At 43.7% G+C, this 20596-nt stretch overlaps 1 protein-coding gene and 1 long non-coding RNA gene across 3 annotated transcripts in view; one reads left to right on the top strand and one right to left on the bottom strand.

Annotated features, from left to right (window-relative positions):
• Window positions 1-20596, top strand: part of LOC133222533 (uncharacterized) — a 57941-nt gene that overhangs the window by 23110 nt on the left and 14235 nt on the right. The gene's annotated exons all lie outside the window — the stretch shown is intronic.
• LOC133222314 (ATM interactor-like) lies at window positions 1883-18827 on the bottom strand. 2 transcript variants are annotated; one of them, XM_061371934.1, is made up of 4 exons: window positions 18558-18827; window positions 6144-6269; window positions 4979-5178; window positions 1883-4008 (listed from the first exon to the last, which is right to left on the bottom strand). In XM_061371934.1, the coding sequence occupies exons 1-4, from the start codon at window positions 18795-18797 to the stop codon at window positions 2178-2180; spliced, it is 2397 nt and encodes a 798-aa protein (XP_061227918.1). In that variant the 5' UTR covers window positions 18798-18827; the 3' UTR covers window positions 1883-2177. The 2 variants fall into 2 exon arrangements, with proteins under 2 accessions (XP_061227918.1, XP_061228004.1); XM_061372020.1 differs by lacking the exon at window positions 18558-18827 and adding an exon at window positions 6952-7080.

Here is a 20596-nt window from a genome sequence, read left to right as displayed (position 1 = left end):
GGTAGAAATGGGAAATTATTTCAAAAAGACTTTTGATGGTAATGGTAATATATAAAATGTTGCAAAAGAATTTGCAAAAGGACAGAAAAAGGGGGGAATTTGAGACAAAGGGGCACAAAATCACAAAATGGGATATAGAAACCTTTATAAGTAGTTTTAAGTAATGTTAAGCTTGATGGCTTTGTAACAGTAGCAATGGAAAATTACTGAGGTGCATGATACATAGACAAAAAAAATAGAGTACAGCTAGAGAACATACTGAGAATTCTCACAAGATAAATCGTTAGTTGGCCTAGTTTTAAGAAAAACAGTCTAGAAGAACAGGACACAGGGATAAGGAGTATCTGGGAATGGCAGGTGTCCAGGATGGGCTACAGTTAAACTAACTGATAAGTAGGAGGATAGGAGGATTATTATGTCTCTGGTGCTAACGAACCAATTAAACTGGTATGAGCATCTACTGCGCGTGCTTCAAAGGCTGCCAGAAGTGATGAAGATTGTTGGAAGAAGTAAACGACCCTCAGAGACCACCACCACAATTCTGTACGCATGCGGGGAACTCTCTGGAAAATGATGTAATCCATATGTAGCCTCATGAATATGTATGTATGCCCAGGGACTATATAAGGATGGCTTGTATAGCAATACGGGGACACACGTTAGGAGGAGTTATCCCCCGTGTCTCCCAGCGCCGCAATAAAGTATACCTGCTTGTCAGCTTGAAAACTTTGTTGGCAAGTTTGTTCCTGGAGTTTTCTCCGAATTACCTCTCACAGTAGAGAAGTCTATTACTGGGCCAGGAACTTGACACAAAGAGGTTTCTCTTTTCACTTAAGGTAACAGAAACTAAAACCTGTCCAGGACAAAACTGGAGGCTTACGTTTTGTAGGTATTATAGTAAGAGATAAAAATTAGTTAAGGCCGAATTCCAGCATACATTCACAGCTGGCTTAATTTCTTTTTCATGCAAATGAAAAATACTGCAAACAATAATACAAGGGGCAAGATGAACATTAAAAAAATAAAAAATCCAAGAGATCACACATCTCTGAAAAAAATCAGTTTGCTTGAATTTGACTATACTCAAAAAAACTCTCTATAAGCTGCAGGAACTGCAGGCTGCAGACTGATGTGCAAAAGCAAGATACAGCTGTTCTGAAAGGGCTTTTGTGAGCTGATCTCCCAGCTCTACTGTATGGATTCCAGTTGGTTTTGGAAGTGGGAAGTCCAAAACAAGGAGTCTAGGTAAGTATTTTAGATAATTCAATTTCCCATTTGTAAAGATTTCTGTTAAGGTAACAGAGGTATAAACCACTGTAACATTTCTCAATTTGTATCTTAATAAAGCTAGGAGAATTTCAGCAAAACCAAATTATTCCAGTCTTTGAGGCACACACATTGTAACATTTGCATCTTAGTGACAGAAATAATTTCAGCAAATCCGTCCTGAAGACTCTAGAAATGTTAGTCCCATTTATTACACTAGCTAAAAGGACAACATACTAATTTCTCCTACAATTGTGTATTCCAAGTTCTTTTCTTACCCTTCAAAGGGCATCATTGCCAATCAGGGAAAAAATATAAAAAAATTACTGCTTTCTACATATATTTTATAATAAATATATTCAACAAGTCATGAGTCTCTACATGTCTAGTGTTTGGAAAATACCAATTTATGCAGGAGAACAAGCTGTGAAGGCATAAAGTAAAAGACGACAATATGGCTTATTATGCTCATGCTGGATTTAAAATACAAGCTACTGAAAAAAAGTAAACAGAAGTAGCTTACACTAATAGAATCCTCCCCCATAAGTTGAGGGAAGCATCTGAATTGGACAGGTCAGGGCTGTGGTCCAGCACAATGGAACCAGCCAGGAATGAAAGCAGTATCACCTTTGTAAAGAAGTTCCAGGAAAAAACATAGGCACCATGAATTCTTTTTTAAGGTTCAAATGTACATTAGCATGTTACAGCCTCCCCTTCCCCTCCATTCATAAAACCAATTTATTTAAAGTTATACATATCTCATAGAGTACCTTCAGCATGAGAAGTCTCTTAGGTCAACTGCTCCATGATAACTACACTCAATAACACAAAGTGGATAACTTGGTCAAGCCATCTCTCCCACCCCAATAACTTAATTTCAAACTACAGGAAACCGTTATATTACGTAGTACTCAATGGCTGGGCTTGTCAGAGCTCTGAAACAAGGAGCACAGCTCTTCACAGGTCTGTGTTTCTACTGAACTGAACTGAGACTCCATTGTGTTCCAGGCTAAGTCAGCCAGAAGAAAGTCATCCATTGCTGTCTGTGTCTCATTGCTGGTAAGGAATAAAATCCCTAGATTCTCAAAGCAGCTATCCATAGTCTGTGTTTCAGCACTACTGAGCTGGACTTTTCTTTCAGTATTCTTAGTAGGTATATTTTTAGTAGCTGGGTATACTTCTGTCTGGGTTTTTGTATCAGATGAGTCAGTACTCATGGAGAAACTAGACTGCTTCAGAATACTTCCTAAAGGCAGATGGGTATTATTGTCCAAGAAGAAATTCAAGTCTGTCTGTGTCTGTGTATCAAACATCTCCAAACCTAAGAAGTTAGAATTTCCTCGGCAGCTATACGATTGAGTTGCACTATCTGAAAATAAGAAATCAGTCTGAGTTTCAATGTCCAGTGACTCCAAAACTGGCTCAGGGTTCAGGGTACCAAGCTCACTCTCTTCAGTCTGAGTTTGAATATTGGATGCTGAAAAGAACTCTTCAATGTCAAAGTCTATTCCTGTGCTCTGTGATGGACCAGATGGCAGATGCATGTCAACATTAGAACTTGTCTCAGACAAAAGGCTCCGATTATCCAGTGTCTGGTCAGGCATATTTCCTGAAAAGATGTTTTCCAGATCACTTAGCAAGTCCACTGTCTGGGTTTGATTATCCATCGTATTTTGAGGTGGAAGTATATTAGGCTGTGTACTGAAGCTGATAAGGGATTCGGACTTCACTGTACCTTGATTCAGGCTCTTGCAATTACTTCTTTGCAGTAAGGTTTGAGCTATATTTGCAGGCATTAAGTTGCTTTCTGGAAGTTCAATGTGAGTAGAAACATTATATGATGAATGAACATTGTCAAAGATGTCACTGCACATCACAGCCTGGTCCATCTGCACCCTTCCATCAATAAAGTCATGGGTCCTACTGGTTTGAGTCTCTCTAGAAATGCCACATATTGGAAAACAAGCCTGACTAAAAGCTTCAGTCTGAGCAGCTATGGATGAAGTCAGTTTGGAAGCAGGCAGCAGTGTCTGTGTTTGTACACTGATGGGCAGTGAAACCTGTGAACTGAATGACAGATCTGTCTGAGAGCAAGAGGTTACAGAAGAACTGGGAGTCCAGGCTGCAGCTGGTACAAAGTTCTGTGAAATATAAGATAAGTCAGTCTGTATATTTATTGAAGAAATTTTATTCTTGTGACAAACATTCCCCATCTCTTGCCCTGTGTTACTCAATGTAACCATATCCAACTCAACTTGTACACCAGTATTTACTGGTTCATGATCACCAGAATTTGTCACTTTTGAAACAGGCATACTGTCTTTAAATACAAGTGTTTCTGCCTCCAGTGCAGGAATCAGAATTCCTATTGATTGAGGCAATAAATGAACAGTACTTATAAGCGAACCTTGATTATCAACAGCCACTACAGCAGGTTTGACAGAAGAGTCTGTTGCAGATACATATATAGGCAAGTGAGCAAACTGCATCACTGGAAGTTTAACCAAAGCCACTTTGGGCTTTGGTAAGAGCATCTTCAGCGTACATTTTGGCTGCATTTGGTTCGTGAGGTTAGAACTGCAGGGGCTTTCAGGAGATGATGCTAGTTTCACTTCAGAGGACTCCAATTCCTGAGTGCCAGGATTATTATTGTGTGTGTTGACGAATGCTTCATTTGCTTTCTCTGCCAACTGCTGATTATGTATAGAGGTTTCAATTTTCCTTTTCTTACTAGGAGGATCCCTGTGAACATGAGATCAATAATTTATACTCCTTTCAAGCACAAAACACCTGCCTTCCATTCTTTTGAGTCACTGCACTGAAAATATAAACTGAAGTCACAGATGAGGTTGGGTATGGAGAAAGCAACTAATCCTGATTAAAATATAAAAAGACTCCATGAACTTCAGTTCTGTAAGATTTAATTCCTCACTCTCCCATTTCAAAAAGAAAAAAGGTTACCTCCTCTAGAGAGACCTATTTCTAAATGAAGGTGGAAATTTAGACAGTTTCTTCCCCCTCATACATTAAGTAATCTAATTGAAGACACGTTTAATTTGTTACTTTGATGCTAACTCAGACTGAGCATTGAAAGGACAGCTTTTAAAATTAGTGTACAGGCAAAAGCCTCTCATGGAAACCAAAATACAGTTAGTGCTCCTTCACACAAAACTTGATTTTGCAGCAATTGTATCTCCAAACCAGACAGGTTCAGCCTCAGGAAACAGACTACCCTTTATGAAATATATGTACACATTAAGACAACTTTAAATCTAGACATGCATATACAGCCATTAAAGAAAAAAATAAAAATAAAGACACCCCACTGGTACTTGCAAAGATAACTAGACTATAAAATAATCTGAACTGCATTACACACCAGTTACCAGCTATAAACATTTCCAAATAATCTCTACTCTCACAGAACTGTAAAAGCAGATACAAGAACCACCAGCATTTATGCCATGCAGTGAAGTGTCAGGAGTATTTTTTATTTTATATGTAGGGAAACTTAATCTTATTGATTAGACAACCATCCTTGGCTTTCAATAAAACAGAAACTACCAAAAGCAACAGAACAAAGAAACTGCAAACTGCTTTACAGCTAAAACAATGCTAGCCTATTTCCAATTTAATCAATAGAAAAGAGACAAAAAGACAGTCAGAGAACTTGGTGATGAACAGAAGTATTACTTAACCACTTCATTTTTACCTGTGTTCTGCAGGAATTTCATGGCCAGTTCTGTAAATATGAGACAACAGCGCTGTTCTGCTGGCATAAGGGCACCCACAAGTACACTGGAAAGTCTTGCCACAGACCTCTATGTGCCGTTTCAAATACCACTCTGTACCATAGGAGTTACTACATTTATCACATTTGTGCTTCTTTTCAGCATGCATTTTCATAAAATGCTAGAATACACAATGAGAAGTAAACATTAGCCTTCAGCTAAGATTAAAAAAAATAAAATAATGTTTAGGGGAGACATTAATATTTGCCTTTTTTTTTTAGTTGTTAAATACCATCAAATTGTAGAATAAATATGTTTTTTAAAGTCTCATTAGGAATAAAATACAAACTTAAATAAATCATCAGAAAGAATTTAAAGTTTGCAAGTCTGCTTGTGCTATGCACATCTTAAAACACAGAAAAACATAGTCTTAATGCTACTGGAGGTTTCCTATGGACATTAATAAATCTATAGACAAACCTTATTAAAGAGCATAGTTAAGTATATGTTGCAACACGTGCATGCTCCTGAAGATCTACAACTAAGCAAATACTCTCAAGTCAAACAGGTCAACTTCAGACCAAACACTGGAATATCTCCTTTTCATTCACAACACCAAGTGCTAGCCACTCCATTTCCTATGGTCTCCCCAAGTTTTCATGGGTAACCAACAGCAGAAGAAAGGTTTTTTTACTCATTCATGCAGAAACAACTCTTACATGTTTTCTTAAATGGATAATCAGTAAACAGATGCATTTTGACACTAAAGCAGAGAAAAACTCTTAGTTCTTGACCACTTTAAAAAAGCAGTTTAAAAGCATCAGCCCCATTTTAAACCATTATTGGTTGCTACTGTGATTCTTCCCTTCCCCCCCTTTGATCTTTCTCCATCTTTTTAATTGGAGAGGGACTGTCTTCTAGTTTAGCAGAACATACTGGCATCTGCCTCACCAAAAAGTTCAAGCCTTCTAATATCAACATGCAAATTCCTTAACCATATGTCCACGCTGAGTTTCTGAATATGATTCTCCAACTTGTGGACATATACTGAGATGCTTTGCTCATATCTCAAGGCAAAAGTGTACAGTCTGGAGTAGAGACAGGAATAAATAAGTATGAAAATAATAGTTTAGGAAATATGAATACCTGTTTGACAAGAGAAAATTGGGAAAATGGTCTGTTTGGTCCTCTAGGGCAGCCTTCAATAGGACAGCAATAGAATTTCTGAGATGCTTTCAAACCCTTCCTTATAGGTGCATTAAGTTTTCCATCCTGCAAAAGAAGCAATTGAGAAGTTGACAGTTCTATAGGTTTGTGTATGAAAGACAACATTCAGAATACACATCAACTTTAACTCACTGAGTTTACACCCCTCAATGAGTTGAAGGCACGTTACTAAGTAATTTGAAAGTTCAAATGGAGTTTTTCATCAAAGTAGATGCTAATATGCAAATGTACCATCAAAACTGCCAAGTGAAATTACAACCTCTACAGAGTAATAGTACTTCTAAATAATAGTATTTACTTCTAAGATACTCACTGCCTCATGCCAATAACTGCCTTGTGTGTTATTTGAACAAAATGCTTTCCCTAAGGATACCACACTGCTGATTCAATATGGTTTTACTTGTTAGAGGCACAGTCTACTCGAAGCTCTGTTAAAATTAGTCACATGGTATAACACAACACTCTCCTGACATAAGAATTATATAAGCAGTATTTACGGTTTACTGGTAATAAAATGAAAAATGCCAAGTACACTCTGCCACTTAATTCAGAGCGTAAATAAAATCTCACTGAAGTAGGTGCTAATTCTGAACCTCTGTTCTGGGTTCAGCTGTAACAGTTATTTTCCTCCTTCCTAGTAGCTGGTGCAATGCTGTGGTTTTGGCTTTAGTCTGAGAACAGTACTAATAGTACACCAATGTTTTAGTTGTTGCTAAGTAGTGCTTACTCTGATCAAGGACTTCTCAGTCTCTCATGCTCTGACAGTGAAGAGAGGCATGAGAAGCCAGGAGAAAGCAAAAAGAAGACACCTGACTCAAATTAGCCAAAGGGATATTCCATACCACAGCACATCATGCACAGCATATAAACTGGGGGCAGTTACCTGAAAGACCCAGATCGCTGCTGAGGTCAGGCTGAGTATTGGTCGGTGCGTCATGAGCAACCGTATTGTGCATCACTTGTATTTATTGGTTTGTTTTTTCCCTTCCCTTTTTAGTTTTGTATTCTCTCCCCTTGTTATTTCACTAATCATTATTATTATTAGTTCTATATTATACTTTTGTTACTGGACTGTTTTTAACTCATGAGGGGGACAGGGGGAAGAGGGGGGGAGTGAAGTGAGCAGCTGCATGGTTCTGAGTTACCAGTTGGGCTTAAGCCATTACAGGGCTTTTGAGAAAGATATCCTTACTACTCTCAAAAACATAACACCAAGTGTGTGACGGCAAATCCCATTCCTGGAAAACTTGAAGCGCTGCGTTCATAGCTACGTTCTGAAAATGTAGCCCCAATGGGTAGACAGTAACCTACTTGTTTTGAAAAATGGATAATTCCAGGATCTAGTGTGTGTTACAGATGGTAATGGGGGATGAGCACAAGGAAATACTGATTTGTAGAACTCGCAGAAAACTCATTAACAAAGTTTAAGTTGACAAACAGGTATTCTTTATTGCAGCACTAGGAGACACGATGGATTTCTCCTCCTAACATGCCTCATTCGAGCATCAGACTGTGATTGCAATTGTTGCTTAATATACATATTCATTACAGTTCCAGTAAATGTCACACATATTCATAACATTTCCAAGAACTGTTTTACATAATTCCACGCCCATGTCCACATGCACACAACAATATAGGACCCCTGGTGGTCATTTCTTCATCACCTTCCTCTTCATCACTTCATCCTTTGGCTGAACTTTAGATTTGGAAAGTCCCACTGCTATGTCAGCAAACACTAGTTAGGTTCTAGCCGGTTACTGTAAAACGTTTACCCAAGATACTTCTTCACTGTCATCTATTAGTAAATAATTTCAAAGTTCACTATGGGGAAATCACGCCTGACCGATTTGGTGACCTTCTATGATGGGGCTATGGAGCTCATGGACAGGGGTAGAGCAGTTGACATCATCTACCTGGACTTGTGCTGAGACAAGGGGGGGCACAAAATCACAAAATGGAATATAGAAATCTTTAGAAGTAGCTTAAAGTAATGTTAAGTTTGATGGCTTTGTAACAGCAGCAATGGAAAATTACTGAGGTGCATGATACATAGAGAAAAATATAGAGTGCAGCTAGAGAACATACTGAGAATTCTCACAAGATAAATCGTTATAGTTGACATAGCATTAAGAAAAAAACAGTCTAGAAAAACAGGACACAGGGATAAGGGGTATCTGGGAACTGCAGGTGTCCAGGAAGGGCTACAGTTAAACTAACTGATAAGTAGGAGGATGGGAGAATTATTATGTCTCTGGTGCTAACGAACCAATTAAACTGGTAGGAGCATCTACTGGGTGGGCTTCAAAGGCTGCCAGAAGTGATGAAGATAGTTGGAAGAAGTAAACAACTCTCAGAGACCACCACCACAATTCTGTAGGCATGCGGGGAACTCTCTGGAAAGTGATGTAATCCATATGTAGCCTCATGAATATGTATGTATGCCCAGGGGCTATAAAAGGACGGCTTGTGTGGCAATTGAGGAGATACACGCTAGGTGAAGCTATCCCCCATGTCTCCCACCACCCCAATAAAGAATACCTGCTTGTCAGCTTGAAAACTTTGTTGGCAAGTTTGTTCCTGGAGTTTTCTCTGAATTAATTTGGTGACCCAGATGGGACCCCCTCTCCCCTGCTGCAGGACCTGCTAAGGACAGGGCTCCCTAGGGCCCTCGGGAATTTTTCCCAGAGGGACCCCTCGACTCATTCAGATCGCTGTGGGAGCAGACAAGGACCATCTCATAAAATGTATTCTTCTCTTTTATATAGTTTGCAAGGTGCAGGGGGCATCTCGGTTTGGTAAATTGGCTTGGTAAATTGGTTTGGTAAGCATACGCATTGTTTGGAAGCCTTCCATAAATCGAGATAGGAAATCTCGTAGGTAAAGGTGTATACCTGGCTGCTAGCGTCCGTTTGGTATACACCCACAAGAAGCAGGGGGCTTCTTGTGCTTTGGGTCCTGCAAGACGTAGGGGGTGTCTTGTAGAAAAGGTTTTGGATTTCACTGGCATATACCCGCAAGAAGCAGGGGGCTTCTTGTGGTTTGGGTGGGTCATACAAGACGCAGGGGGTGTCTTGTGGAAATGGTTTTGAAACTTATTGGAAAAAGTGTTCAAATTGGTATTCGATTTGTTTTGTGGCCTGTTACAGTGCTGATTTTGGTCTTGTGATTTTGGTATCAGTGAACTGTATTATCAATAGTGGTCCATTTGATAGAATTTTAGTCTCTGTATCTCTTTCAAGTGTTGTAACTGCATGGAGTGTGTCTGTGGGATCCTTTGTGTGTGTGAGTGAGAGATTAATAATGGGAAATCAGCAGAGTGAGGAGATCATGAAAAAGAGTCCTTTAGGGTGCATTTTGGCACATTGGAAAGAATTGGGAGGGTCTCCTGGAGGCTCAGTAAATAAGAAAACATTGATAAAATATTGTAATCAGTGGATTCAGTCAGCTGATTGGAGCTAGCCTAGCTAGAGCCGCAGCCGGCACGCTACAGTGACATCGAGGTTCTACCGAGATAAGGAAAATCAGAGGGGATAGCGCAGAGGCATCGTGATTCCCGACATTTCCCGACATTTCCTGATTCCCGAAGTCCCAGCAGCCCTTGCGAGAGAGCGGCTGACATGGTGGGGGGCGTTCCCACGGTGAACGGCGACCACTCCCCTGCCCCTTGACTTGAAAGAGCCTTTGAGAGGGCAGCGATGTCACTGCCCACCAGGTGCAGGAAGAAAAGGTAGGTCGTTTTGCTGACCAATATGGTCGCCTCCAGAAAGAGAGCTAGCAGTAAGAGGACTGTAGCATCTCAGACAGAGCCCCCGGCCCTAACCATGGCTGTTCAGGTCTCTGGATGCAGGGAGTGCCAGAGCCTGCTACTGCTGGGGGAGGGAGGACAGCATTCCACCTGTGTGAGGTGTGAGCAGGTAGAAGACCTGCTTAGCTTGGTGGCTAAACTTAAGGAGGAGGTTGAGACACTGAGGATCATCAGGGAGTGTGAAAGGGAGATCGACTGGTGGAGTAACTCCCTGGCTGACCAGTTGGAACGGCTCCAGGGAGATACCCCCCAAAAGGGGATGGACCCCCTGCCCTCTCAGACAGAGGGGGATGGCCTGAGACAGCCCCTGCCCTGTAGCTGGCGCACGGAGGTAGGGAACCAAAAAGATGATGAGGGCTGGAAGAGAGTTCCAGTTCGGCATCATGGGCAACCCTCCTCCCTTTCTGCCCTGCTTCCCCAGGTGTCCCTCCGTAACAGGTTTGAGGCCCTGGATCATGAAGGAGAGGTAGGTGAGGATGTGGTGAAAGGCCCGCCTACAAGGCCAGGTAGGAAAAGGCGGTCAACTTTGCACCTCAAGACTGCCTCTGATAAGAAAGAAAGAAGGGTCACTGTAGTAGGTGATTCCATTCTGAAAGGAACAGAGGGCCCGATATGCAGAGTTGACCCTCATCATAGGGAAGTGTGTAGTCTGCCTGGAGCCCGGATCAGGGATATCACCAGGGCGCTCCCCAACCTGGTGCACCCGACAGACTACTACCCGCTGCTGGTCTTCCAGACAGGTGAGGGGGAAGCTGCTTCCTGCAGTCTGAGGGGGATAAAGAAAGACTACAGGGCCTTGGGGCGGATGGTGAGAGACTCTGGGGCTCAAGTGATCTTCTCCTCACTCCTTCCATCTTCCACTGATGATGTGGGACTGAATGGGAAAATTCAGTCCATAAACTATTGGCTTCGAGGCTGGTGCTGCAGGCAGGGCTTTGGATTCTTTGATAAAGGCTGGTTTTATAGGGCACCAGTCTGGACAATGGCATGGGGGAACGGTTTATCACACAGAGGCAAAAGGATGTTGGGGCACAAATTAGCAGGGCTCATTTGGAGAGCTTTAAACTAGATTCGAAGGGGGATGGGGTTGTAGCTGGGCTTGCCTCAGTGGGACAGCGCTCCAGAATTGATGAAGACTGGGAGGCCTCCTGTAATCCTAGGGTGAAATCGGTGTGCTCAGCTTGCTCCCTGAAATGTCTGTACACCAATGCGCGCAGCATGGGAAATAAGCAGCAGGAGCTAGAAACCTGTGTTAAGTCGGGAGATTATGACCTGGTGGCAATTACAGAGACGTGGTGGGACAGCTCACATGACTGGAATATAGTCATGGAGGGCTATATCCTTTTCAGGAAAGACAGGCCAGCCAGGCGGGGTGGTGGGGTTGCTCTTTATGTGCGAGAGCAGCTACAATGCATTGAGTTCTGTCCAGGAACAGATGACGAGCGAGTTGAGTCTGTGGGAAAGAATTAAGGGACAGGCTGGTAGGGGCGATACTGTTGTGGGGGTCTGTTACAGGCCACCGGATCAGGGTGAGGAAGTTGACGAGGCCTTCTACAGGCAGCTGAGAGCGGTCTCACAGTCACAGGACGTGGTCATTGTGGGGGATTCTAACTTCCCTGATGTTTGCTGGAAGGACTACTCAGCAACCCAGCCACAGTCCAGGAGGTTCCTCCAGGGTATGGATGATAACTTCCTCATGCAAATGGTGGATGAGCCAACCAGGAGAGGAGCGCTGCTGGATCTCATCCTCACTAACAAGGAGGGTCTGATCGAAGCAGTGAAGGTTGAGGGCTGCCTTGGTTGCAGCGACCACGAGATGGTAGAATTCAGGATCTTGTGTGGTAGGGCCAGTAGAATAGCAAGTAGAATTGCAACCCTGGACTTTAGCAGGGCAAACTTTGGCCTCTTCAAGCGATTGCTAGGGGAAATCCCATGGGCTAGGCTGCTTGAAGGGAAAGGGGCCCAAGATAGTTGGTTGACGTTCAAGGACTGCTTTTTCCGAGCTCAAGATCAGAGCATCCCGACACGTAGGAAGTCAAGGAAGAGGGTCAGGAGACCTGCGTGGCTAAACAGGGAATTGCTGGGTATGCTGAAGTGGAAGAGGAGAGTTTACAGGTCATGGAAGGAAGGGCTGGCCACTTGGGAGGAATATAAGGCTTTTGCTAGAGGATGTAGGAAAGCAGCTAGGATGACTAAGGCCTCCTTGGAATTAAAGCTGGCAAGAGGGGTCAAGGACAGCAGAAAGAGCTTTTTCAAATACATGGCAGATGAAACTAACACCAGAGGCAATGTAGGCCCACTGATGAACGGGACGGGTGTCCTGGTGACAGAAGATATAGAGATGGCAGAGTTACTGAATGCCTTCTTTGTCTCTGTCTACTCTGCTGGAGGCAGCCCTGAAGAGCCCTGTACCCCTGAGACCTCAGATGAAGACAGGTCAACGGAGCGGTTTGCCTTAGTGGATGAGGGATGGGTTAGAGACCAGTTGAGCAATCTGGACATCCATAAATCCATGGGTCCAGATGGGATGCACCCGCGGGTGCTGAGGGAACTGGCGGAGGTCATTGCTGGACCGCTCTCCATCACCTTTTCCCAAGTCTTGGGAAACAGGAGAGGTGCCTGAGGACTGGAGGAAAGCAAATGTCACTCCCGTCTTCAAAAAGGGCAAGAAGGAGGACCCGGGTAACTATAGACCAGTCAGCCTCACCTCCACCCCTGGGAAAGTGATGGAACACCTTATCCTTGGTGCCATCTTAAGGCATATCAAGGACAAGAGGGTTATGAGGGGCAGTCAACATGGCTTCACCGAGGGGAAGTCATGCTTGACCAGTATTGTAGCCTTTTATGAGGAAATAACACGGTGGGTGGATGATGGCAGAGCGGTGGATGTGGTCTACCTTGACTTCAGCAAAGCGTTTGACACAGTCTCCCACAGCATCCTTGCAGCTAAATTGAGGAAGTGTGGTCTGGATGATCGGGTAGTGAGGTGGACTGTGAACTGGCTGAAGGAGAGAAGCCAGAGAGTTGTAGTCTATGGGGCGGAGTCTAGTTGGAGGCCTGTATCTAGTGGAGTGCCTCAAGGGTCGGTACTGGGACCAGTATTATTTAATATATTCATCAATGATTTAGATGAGGGAATTGAGTGTACTATCAGCAAGTTTGCTGATGACACTAAGCTGGGAGGAGTGGCCGACACGCCAGAAGGCTGTGCTGCCATCCAGCGAGACCTGGACAGGCTGGAGAGTTGGGCAGGGAATAACTTGATGAAATATAACAAGGGAAAGTGTAGAGTCCTGCATCTGGGCAGGAACAACCCCAGGTTCCAGTATAGGTTGGGGAACGACCTGTTAGAGAGCAGTGTAGGGGAGAGGGACCTGGGGGTCCTAGTGGACAACAGGGTGACCATGAGCCGACACTGTGCCCTTGTGGCCAAGAAGGCCAATGGCATCCTGGGTTGTATTAGAAGGGGGGTGGTTAGTAGGTCGAGAGAGGTCCTCCTTCCCCTCTACTCTGCCCTGGTGAGACCTCATCTGGAATATTGTGTCCAGTTCTGGGCCCCTCAGTTTAAGAAGGACAGGGACCTGCTGGAGAGAGTCCAGCGCAGGGCAACTAAGATGATTAAGGGAGTGGAGCATCTCCCTTATGAGGAAAGACTGAGGGAGCTGGGTCTCTATAGTTTGGAGAAGAGGAGATTATTGACCACCTTTACAGCAGTGAAGATAAAGGAATAACCTGCTTGGATACATTATTGTAGAATTAAGAAAGCACCAGAGCCAGAGAAGACATGGCGGATCAAGCCTTAAGGGCCCTTGAGTAAGAAATTGCATTAGTCATAATTTGGACTCATATGATAACTGGTGCACAAGGTTGTGACCAGAACTTTTACCTGAAATTAGTACAGAATGTTACTAATTCTTTTAATCATAGTGACTGTTGGGTGTGTGCACAGTTGCCTAAATCAGGAGAAAGCCTGGACCTCCCATTAATTGGAGTTCCAGTTCCTAACACTATATCATGGACAAATTTGTGGGTGAACACTAGTAATCTGTATTTGAAGGAAAGGTTAACATTTTGAATAGTTAATACTAATCCATGTAATAAATATTATACCTGAGCACAAAGATGTATTACACCAGGAACCAGGGTAGGAGGTCATACTTGCTTAAATGCCAAAGATGTATGTCGCCATTCAGATTGCAATCATACTATTAATATAGATGGTATCATAGGTCAGTGGAGGCCCATTCCTAAAGGGAAAGGATGGTACTGGTTATGTGGAAAAAATGCTTATAAGACTCTGCCCCCCAAATGGAAGGGGGCATGCACCTTAAGTGCTGTAATACCCAATTTTACTATTATTGACAGGTATCTTGCTGAGACCTGGATTAGAAGTTTTGCTAAACGAATTAAGCGAGGGGTTAACCCTATTATTGAAAGGCACACCGCATTTCATAGTTTTGTAAGATGGCTAATTCCATCTTTGGGAGTAAGCGAATTAGAGAAGGCAATTGTAAATATCGCAGCAACTATAGAGGAAATTGAAAGCAAAAACATCGATATAATCCAGGCAGAACAACAAGAGATAACTAGCCTGTCTAAAGTAGTATTACAAAATCGAATGGCTCTACACATGATACTGGCATCACAAGGAGGGGTTTGTTCCATAATCAGTGAAAGCTGTTGCTCCTATACAGACCAAAGTGGCAGAATTGAAACAGATCTGGAGGAAATTCGGAAACAAACTAAGATATTTCATGAAATGGCCATGGATGGCACCTCCTGGGGTTTTGAAGAAATATGGAAAAAGTTAACTTCATGGTTACCCAACCTCTCCTGGTTGAGGCAACTGGTTGCAGGAATATTGGTGTTAATTATTTTAATATTGATTACTTGTGGTATGATACAATGTTCCCTCTGGTGTTGTAAACTGTCTATGATAAATTATGAAGATTGGAAAAGGAATGAAATTAAGCACCAAGTAGAAACAGGAAAGTATTTCAAAAAGACTTCTGATGGTACTGGCAATATATAGAAAAGAAAAAAAAAAAAAAGTTGCAAAAGAATTTGCAAAAGGATAGAAAAAGGGGGAAGTTGAGACAAGGGGGGGCATGAAATCACAAAATGGAATATAGAAATCTTCAGAAGTAGCTTTAAGTAATGTTAAGTTTGATGGCTTTGTAACAGCAGCAATGGAAAATTACTGAGGTGCAGGATACATAGAGAAAAATATATATAGAGTGCAGCTAGAGAACATACTGAGAATTCTCACAAGATAAATCATTATAGTTAACATAGCTTTAAGAAAAAAACAGTCTAGAAAAACAGGACACAGGGATAAGGAGTATCTGGGAACTGCAGGTGTCCAGGAAGGGCTACAGTTAAACTAACTGATAAGTAGGAGGATGGGAGGTTTATTATGTCTCTGGTGCTAACGAACCAATTAAACTGGTAGGAGCATCTACTGGGTATGCTTCAAAGGCTGCCAGAAGTGATGAAGATAGTTGGAAGAAGTAAACAACTCTCAGAGACCACCACCACAATTCTGTAGGCATGCAGGGAACTCCCTGGAAAGTGATGTAATCCATATGTAGCCTCATGAATATGTATGTATGCCCAGGGGCTATAAAAGGACGGCTTGTGTGTCAATTGGGGAGATAAACTCTAGGTGGAGCTATCCCCCATGTCTCCCACCACCCCAATAAAGAATACCTGCTTGTCAGCTTGAAAACTTTGTTAGAAAGTTTGTTCCCAGAGTTTTCTCCGAATCAGTGCAAAGCATTAGACACTGCCCCACATGACATCCTTGTCTCTAAATTGGAGAAACATCAATTTGATAGATGGACCACTCGGTGGATAAAGACCTGGCTGGAGGGCCACACACAAAGAGTTGTGGTCAATGGCTCAATGTCCAGCTGGAGACCAGTAACGAGCGGTGTCCCTCAGGGATCTGTGTTGGGACTGGTCTCGTTCAACAGCTTTGTCAGCGACATGGACAGTGGGATTCAGTGCATCCCAGAAAGTTTGCTGATGACACCAAGCTGTGTGGTTCAGTTGATACGCTGGAGGGAAGGAATGCCATCCAGATGGACTTAACATACTTGTGAGGTGGGCTGATGCCAACCTTATGAAGTTTAACCGTGCCAAGTGCAAGGTCCTACACCTGGGTCGGAACAATCCCAGGCACAGCTACAGATAGGGCAGAGAAGAGATTCAGATAAGCCCTGTGGAGAAGGAATTGGGGGTGTTGGTTGACGAGAAAATGAACATGAGCCAGCTGTGTGAACTCACAGCACAGAAAGCCAGCCGTACCCTGGGCTGCACCAAAAGGAGCGTGACCAGCAGGTCAAAGGAGGTGATCCTGCCCCTCTGCTCTTGTGAGACCTCACCTGGAGTACTGTGTGCAGTTCTGGTGTCCTCAGCATAAAAAGGACATGGAACTGTTGGAACAAGTCCAGAGGAGGACCATGAGGATGACCAGGGGCTGAAGTATCTCCCATATGAAGACAGGCTGAGAAAGTTGGGTCTGTTCAGCCTGGAGAAGAGAAGGCTGAACTGATACCTCATAGCAGCCTTTCCAGTATCTGAACAGGGCCTATAAGGATGCTGGAGAGGCACTCTTCATTAGGGACTGTAGTGACAGGACAAGGGGTAATGGGTTAAAACTTAAACAGGAGAAGTTTAGGTTAGATAGAAGGAAGCAGTTCTTTACTGTGAGGGTGGTGAGGCACTGGAATGTTTTGTCAAAGGAAGTTGTCAGTGCTACATCCCTGGCAGTGTTCAAGGCCAGGTTGGACAGTCTTGGGTGGCATGGTTTAGTGCAAGTTGTGGCAGGGGGGTTGGAACTAGATGATCTTAAGTTCCTTTCCAACCCTAACTATTCTATGATATTAATGTATCATTCTAGCAGCTGTTCTTAAGGTTGTGATTAGGCTCATTGAGAATGACCACTAACTTTCCAACAATTCCAAGAAACTTAGAAATTCACTTTAATAAACCAAGTTTAGCTAAATCTTATAAAAATTAGTCATAACCTCTCGAGTATCAGTCTACAAAACTGCCCCCATGGCAAGGGGGTTGCAATTTGATGATCTTAATATCCTTTCGAACCCTAACTATTCTATGATTACAAAGCCACAAACTTCTCATTGCTACAAGTGCTAAAAACCTAGTTGCTTAATTCTATACATAAAACTTAACTGAATTTAATTATTTACAAATATTGTTTTTTGTTTGTACTTCCTTGTCTCAGTACTCTCAAGTATACTTGCTATCTCCTGGCTCTGTTATTTCATTTCTGACTATGTGCTATGTTATATCACATGTGTGTAGTAGTAGTGATAGGAGAAAATGAAAATGTCACGTTCAGCAAACAGTCAGACCATAGAGAGGAGCAAAACTGTCGGTTAGTCAGTTTATATACAGCTTATATACTGGGCAGGACGTTCTGTGGTATGGAATACACCTATGGCTAATTTGGGTCAGGGGTCCTGTCTCTGCTTGCTCCTGGGCTTCTCGTGCCTTTGTGACTGGTAGAGCATGAGACTGAAAAGTCCCTGATCAAAGTAAGCATGACTTAGCAACAACAACCTGGCACTGAACACTGCCAGGAATGAAGCATTTAACACTTCTTTGGGCAACCTGTTCCAGTGCCTCACCACCCTCACAGTAAAGAACTGCTTCCTTATATCTAACCTGAACTTCCCCTGTTTAAGTTTTAACCCATTACCCCTTGTCCTATTGCTACAGTCCCTGATGAAGAAGTCTCTCTCCAGCATCCTTTGAGGTCCCCTTCAGATATTGGAAGGCTGCTATGAAGTCACCATGCAGCCTTCTTTTCTCCAGGCTGAACAGCCCCAGCTTTCTTATCCTGTCTTCATAGGGGAGATGCTCCAGCCCCCTAATCTTCCTCGTGGCCCTCCTCCTTACTTCCTTCAACAGCTCCACATCTTTCTTAAGTTGCGGACACCAGAAGTGCACACAGTACTCCAAGTGAGGTCCCACAAGAGCAGAGTAGACAGGCAGGATCACCTCCTTCGACCTGCTGGCCATACTTCTTTTGATGAAGCCCAATATATGGTTGGCTTTCTGGGCTGCGAACACACACTGCTGGCTCATGTTCAGTTTCTCATCGACCAACAACCCCCAAGTCCTTCTCTGCAGTTCTGCTCTGAATCACTTCTCCACCCAAGACAATGAGAAACGCTCCCCCATCCTGTATAGTCCAGTCCCCCCACACTAGGAAGCTCCACCATGCCAACCCTGCAGAACCAGACCCCAGCAGCCACCGCCCCCAGCATAGTCCCGGAGGGGCCCCACCTCCCGCCAGGAAGCCCAAATGCCATCACCCGCGGCCCAGGACGGGGCGAGGCTGGACTTCAGTAGGGTCCCGTGGTGGCTTCGTCCCAGAAAGGAAGGAGCCGCACTATTATATAACCCCACAGACCGAGGTGAGGGGCGAGCCCCGCTACCCCCGAAGTGCTCAGCAAGGGGGAGGCGCCGAGCGGGCCAAGTCGGGGTGGTGGTACCTGGACAGGGTGGGCTTTGTTGAGGTGCATGGTGAGAGCTGGACTGTTGGGCAGAACTTTGCCGCAGCCGGGCACGGTGCACAGGATGTTGGTCCTCACTTGGGACAGCTCTGTCACCGAGGGCTTCACCAGCTCGCCAGGGGGCGGCAGGTCCCGCACGGGCGCCGGGGGTCGCCCCAGCACCCCGCCACGCCGCCCAGCTGCCGCTGCCGCTGCCGCTGCTGCTGCCGCCGCCGCCATGTTGCTGTCAGCTGCTCACACTCCGTTTCCGGACGCAGTCACCAATACACTTCGCCGCTGGTGAATATGCAGCAGTCGCGTGACGCGGCCCTCCCCTTTGAGTCACCGTTCGGCGGTGGTGGGGCTCTGAGCGGAAGAGGGGGAGACGTTACAGCAGTGGTGACGCAGGAGATGCTAAAGCGGCTGAGTGGCAAACAGACAAAAGGAGAGAATATTGGTCTGGACGTGAGAATACACGGAACTGGAGCGTGTGGAAAAACGCTTGTGACAGCCTCAGCCCCATTACCCTCCCGTGGTGGGGGTAAGTGGGGCTGCCTCGCATTCATTTGTGCCGTTCCTATAATAACCTTCATTACATGAAGTTAGAGATAAAATGTACATCTGAAAATCAGACACCAACATAGAGGGGATGGAGGCAGCCTTTCCCAGAAACAAGAGGCAGAAACAGGCCATAGATCAGGTACTCACACTATTCTAAGAGTATTTTGGAACTTTAACCTTGCGATAGTGTGAAATACGAGCCCACTCCTCTAATCGAGATAGCAGGGTTTTATTGAGGGACAAAGTCAATAAAGCAAAAGCAACAGCCCTGGCCGCGTGACCGTCGCGAGAGGCACACTGATTAGCATTCGTTACAGGTTTATATACTTTCACTATTGCATTAGCCATATACATGTTCATAATTCCCGAGTATAGGCGGGGAATATTATAACTAGCTCCAGGAACTTATTACCATAAGTCTCCTTGTGATAAACACATAAATGTATTGTCTTTCGCAAATCATACGTGTTGCTATGTGGATATAAATGTATGAGTTAAAAATAACAGAAAAAAAGCTCACTAAAGACACAAGATTGGACAAGCTGAAAATGACCAGAAAACATGAGCAGAATGGATTCACATAGCAAAAGAATTTGTAAAGGTAAAAGAAAGGGGGGGGGGGGGGGCTTGATATGAGGAAAGCTAGTGCCTGGAAAACATAGGGTTAAGATACTTTTAACTTAACTTAGGTCTAAGATGGAGAACAATGTTTGCGTTGTAAGTCTGTGGTGTGAAAACAGAATTTAGTCGTCTTACTAACAAGAGTGAATTGTTTCCTTTCATCCTTCTAATGAGTGAAGTATTTCATACCATCCTTCTAATCAGTTAGTTTGGAGACAGTGACTCCTGAACATCTGCTAGCTTATGATACTCCTTGTCTGCCTATCCTGTTCTGCTTGCAATAAATTTTGTAAGGTCACAATGTTCTAAATCTTTGCTAACTATCAGAAACTTGCAGATACGGTTGGTTTCAGCTAATTTATGATTACTGGGGCATCCAGCTGTTCCAAAGGTGAAAAATACACCATGAGGAAGACTGCTTGCTTCATCTTGAAGACTCCTGCCCACGACCATCGGAGGGCAGTGCTAGCTGATTTCCAAAAATTGCTGGACTGTTTTTAAACCCTTTAGGTAATTATGTCCAAGTTAATTGAGTTTCCCTTCCTCTGTCAGGATTTTCCCATTCGAAAGCAAATAACTGTGGCTTTCTTTGGCCAGTGGTAAGCAAAAGAAAGTGTCCTTTAAATCTGGGACGGCAAACCATTTCTGATTATTATTCAATTTAGTCAATCAGTCATATGAATTAACTACTACTGGGCGAATATCCTCTGCAATTTTGTTGATTGCCCTGAGATCGTGAACCAATCTGGAACTTTTCCCATCATATTTCTTTACTGTCCAGATAGGAGTATTATATTCGAATTCACCTTCAATTAATAATCTACATTTTAAAATTTATCAATATTTTTTTTTGATCC

Source organism: Neopsephotus bourkii, unplaced genomic scaffold (genome assembly GCF_033783945.1).
Source record: "Neopsephotus bourkii isolate Nb327-2 ecotype Australia unplaced genomic scaffold, CSIRO-AGI_Nbou_v1 NB_19, whole genome shotgun sequence".
Classification (NCBI taxonomy): Eukaryota; Metazoa; Chordata; class Aves; order Psittaciformes; family Psittacidae; genus Neopsephotus; species Neopsephotus bourkii.
The sequence above is the reverse complement of the archived record's forward strand: the minus strand, read 5'-3'. Positions and strand labels throughout refer to the sequence as shown.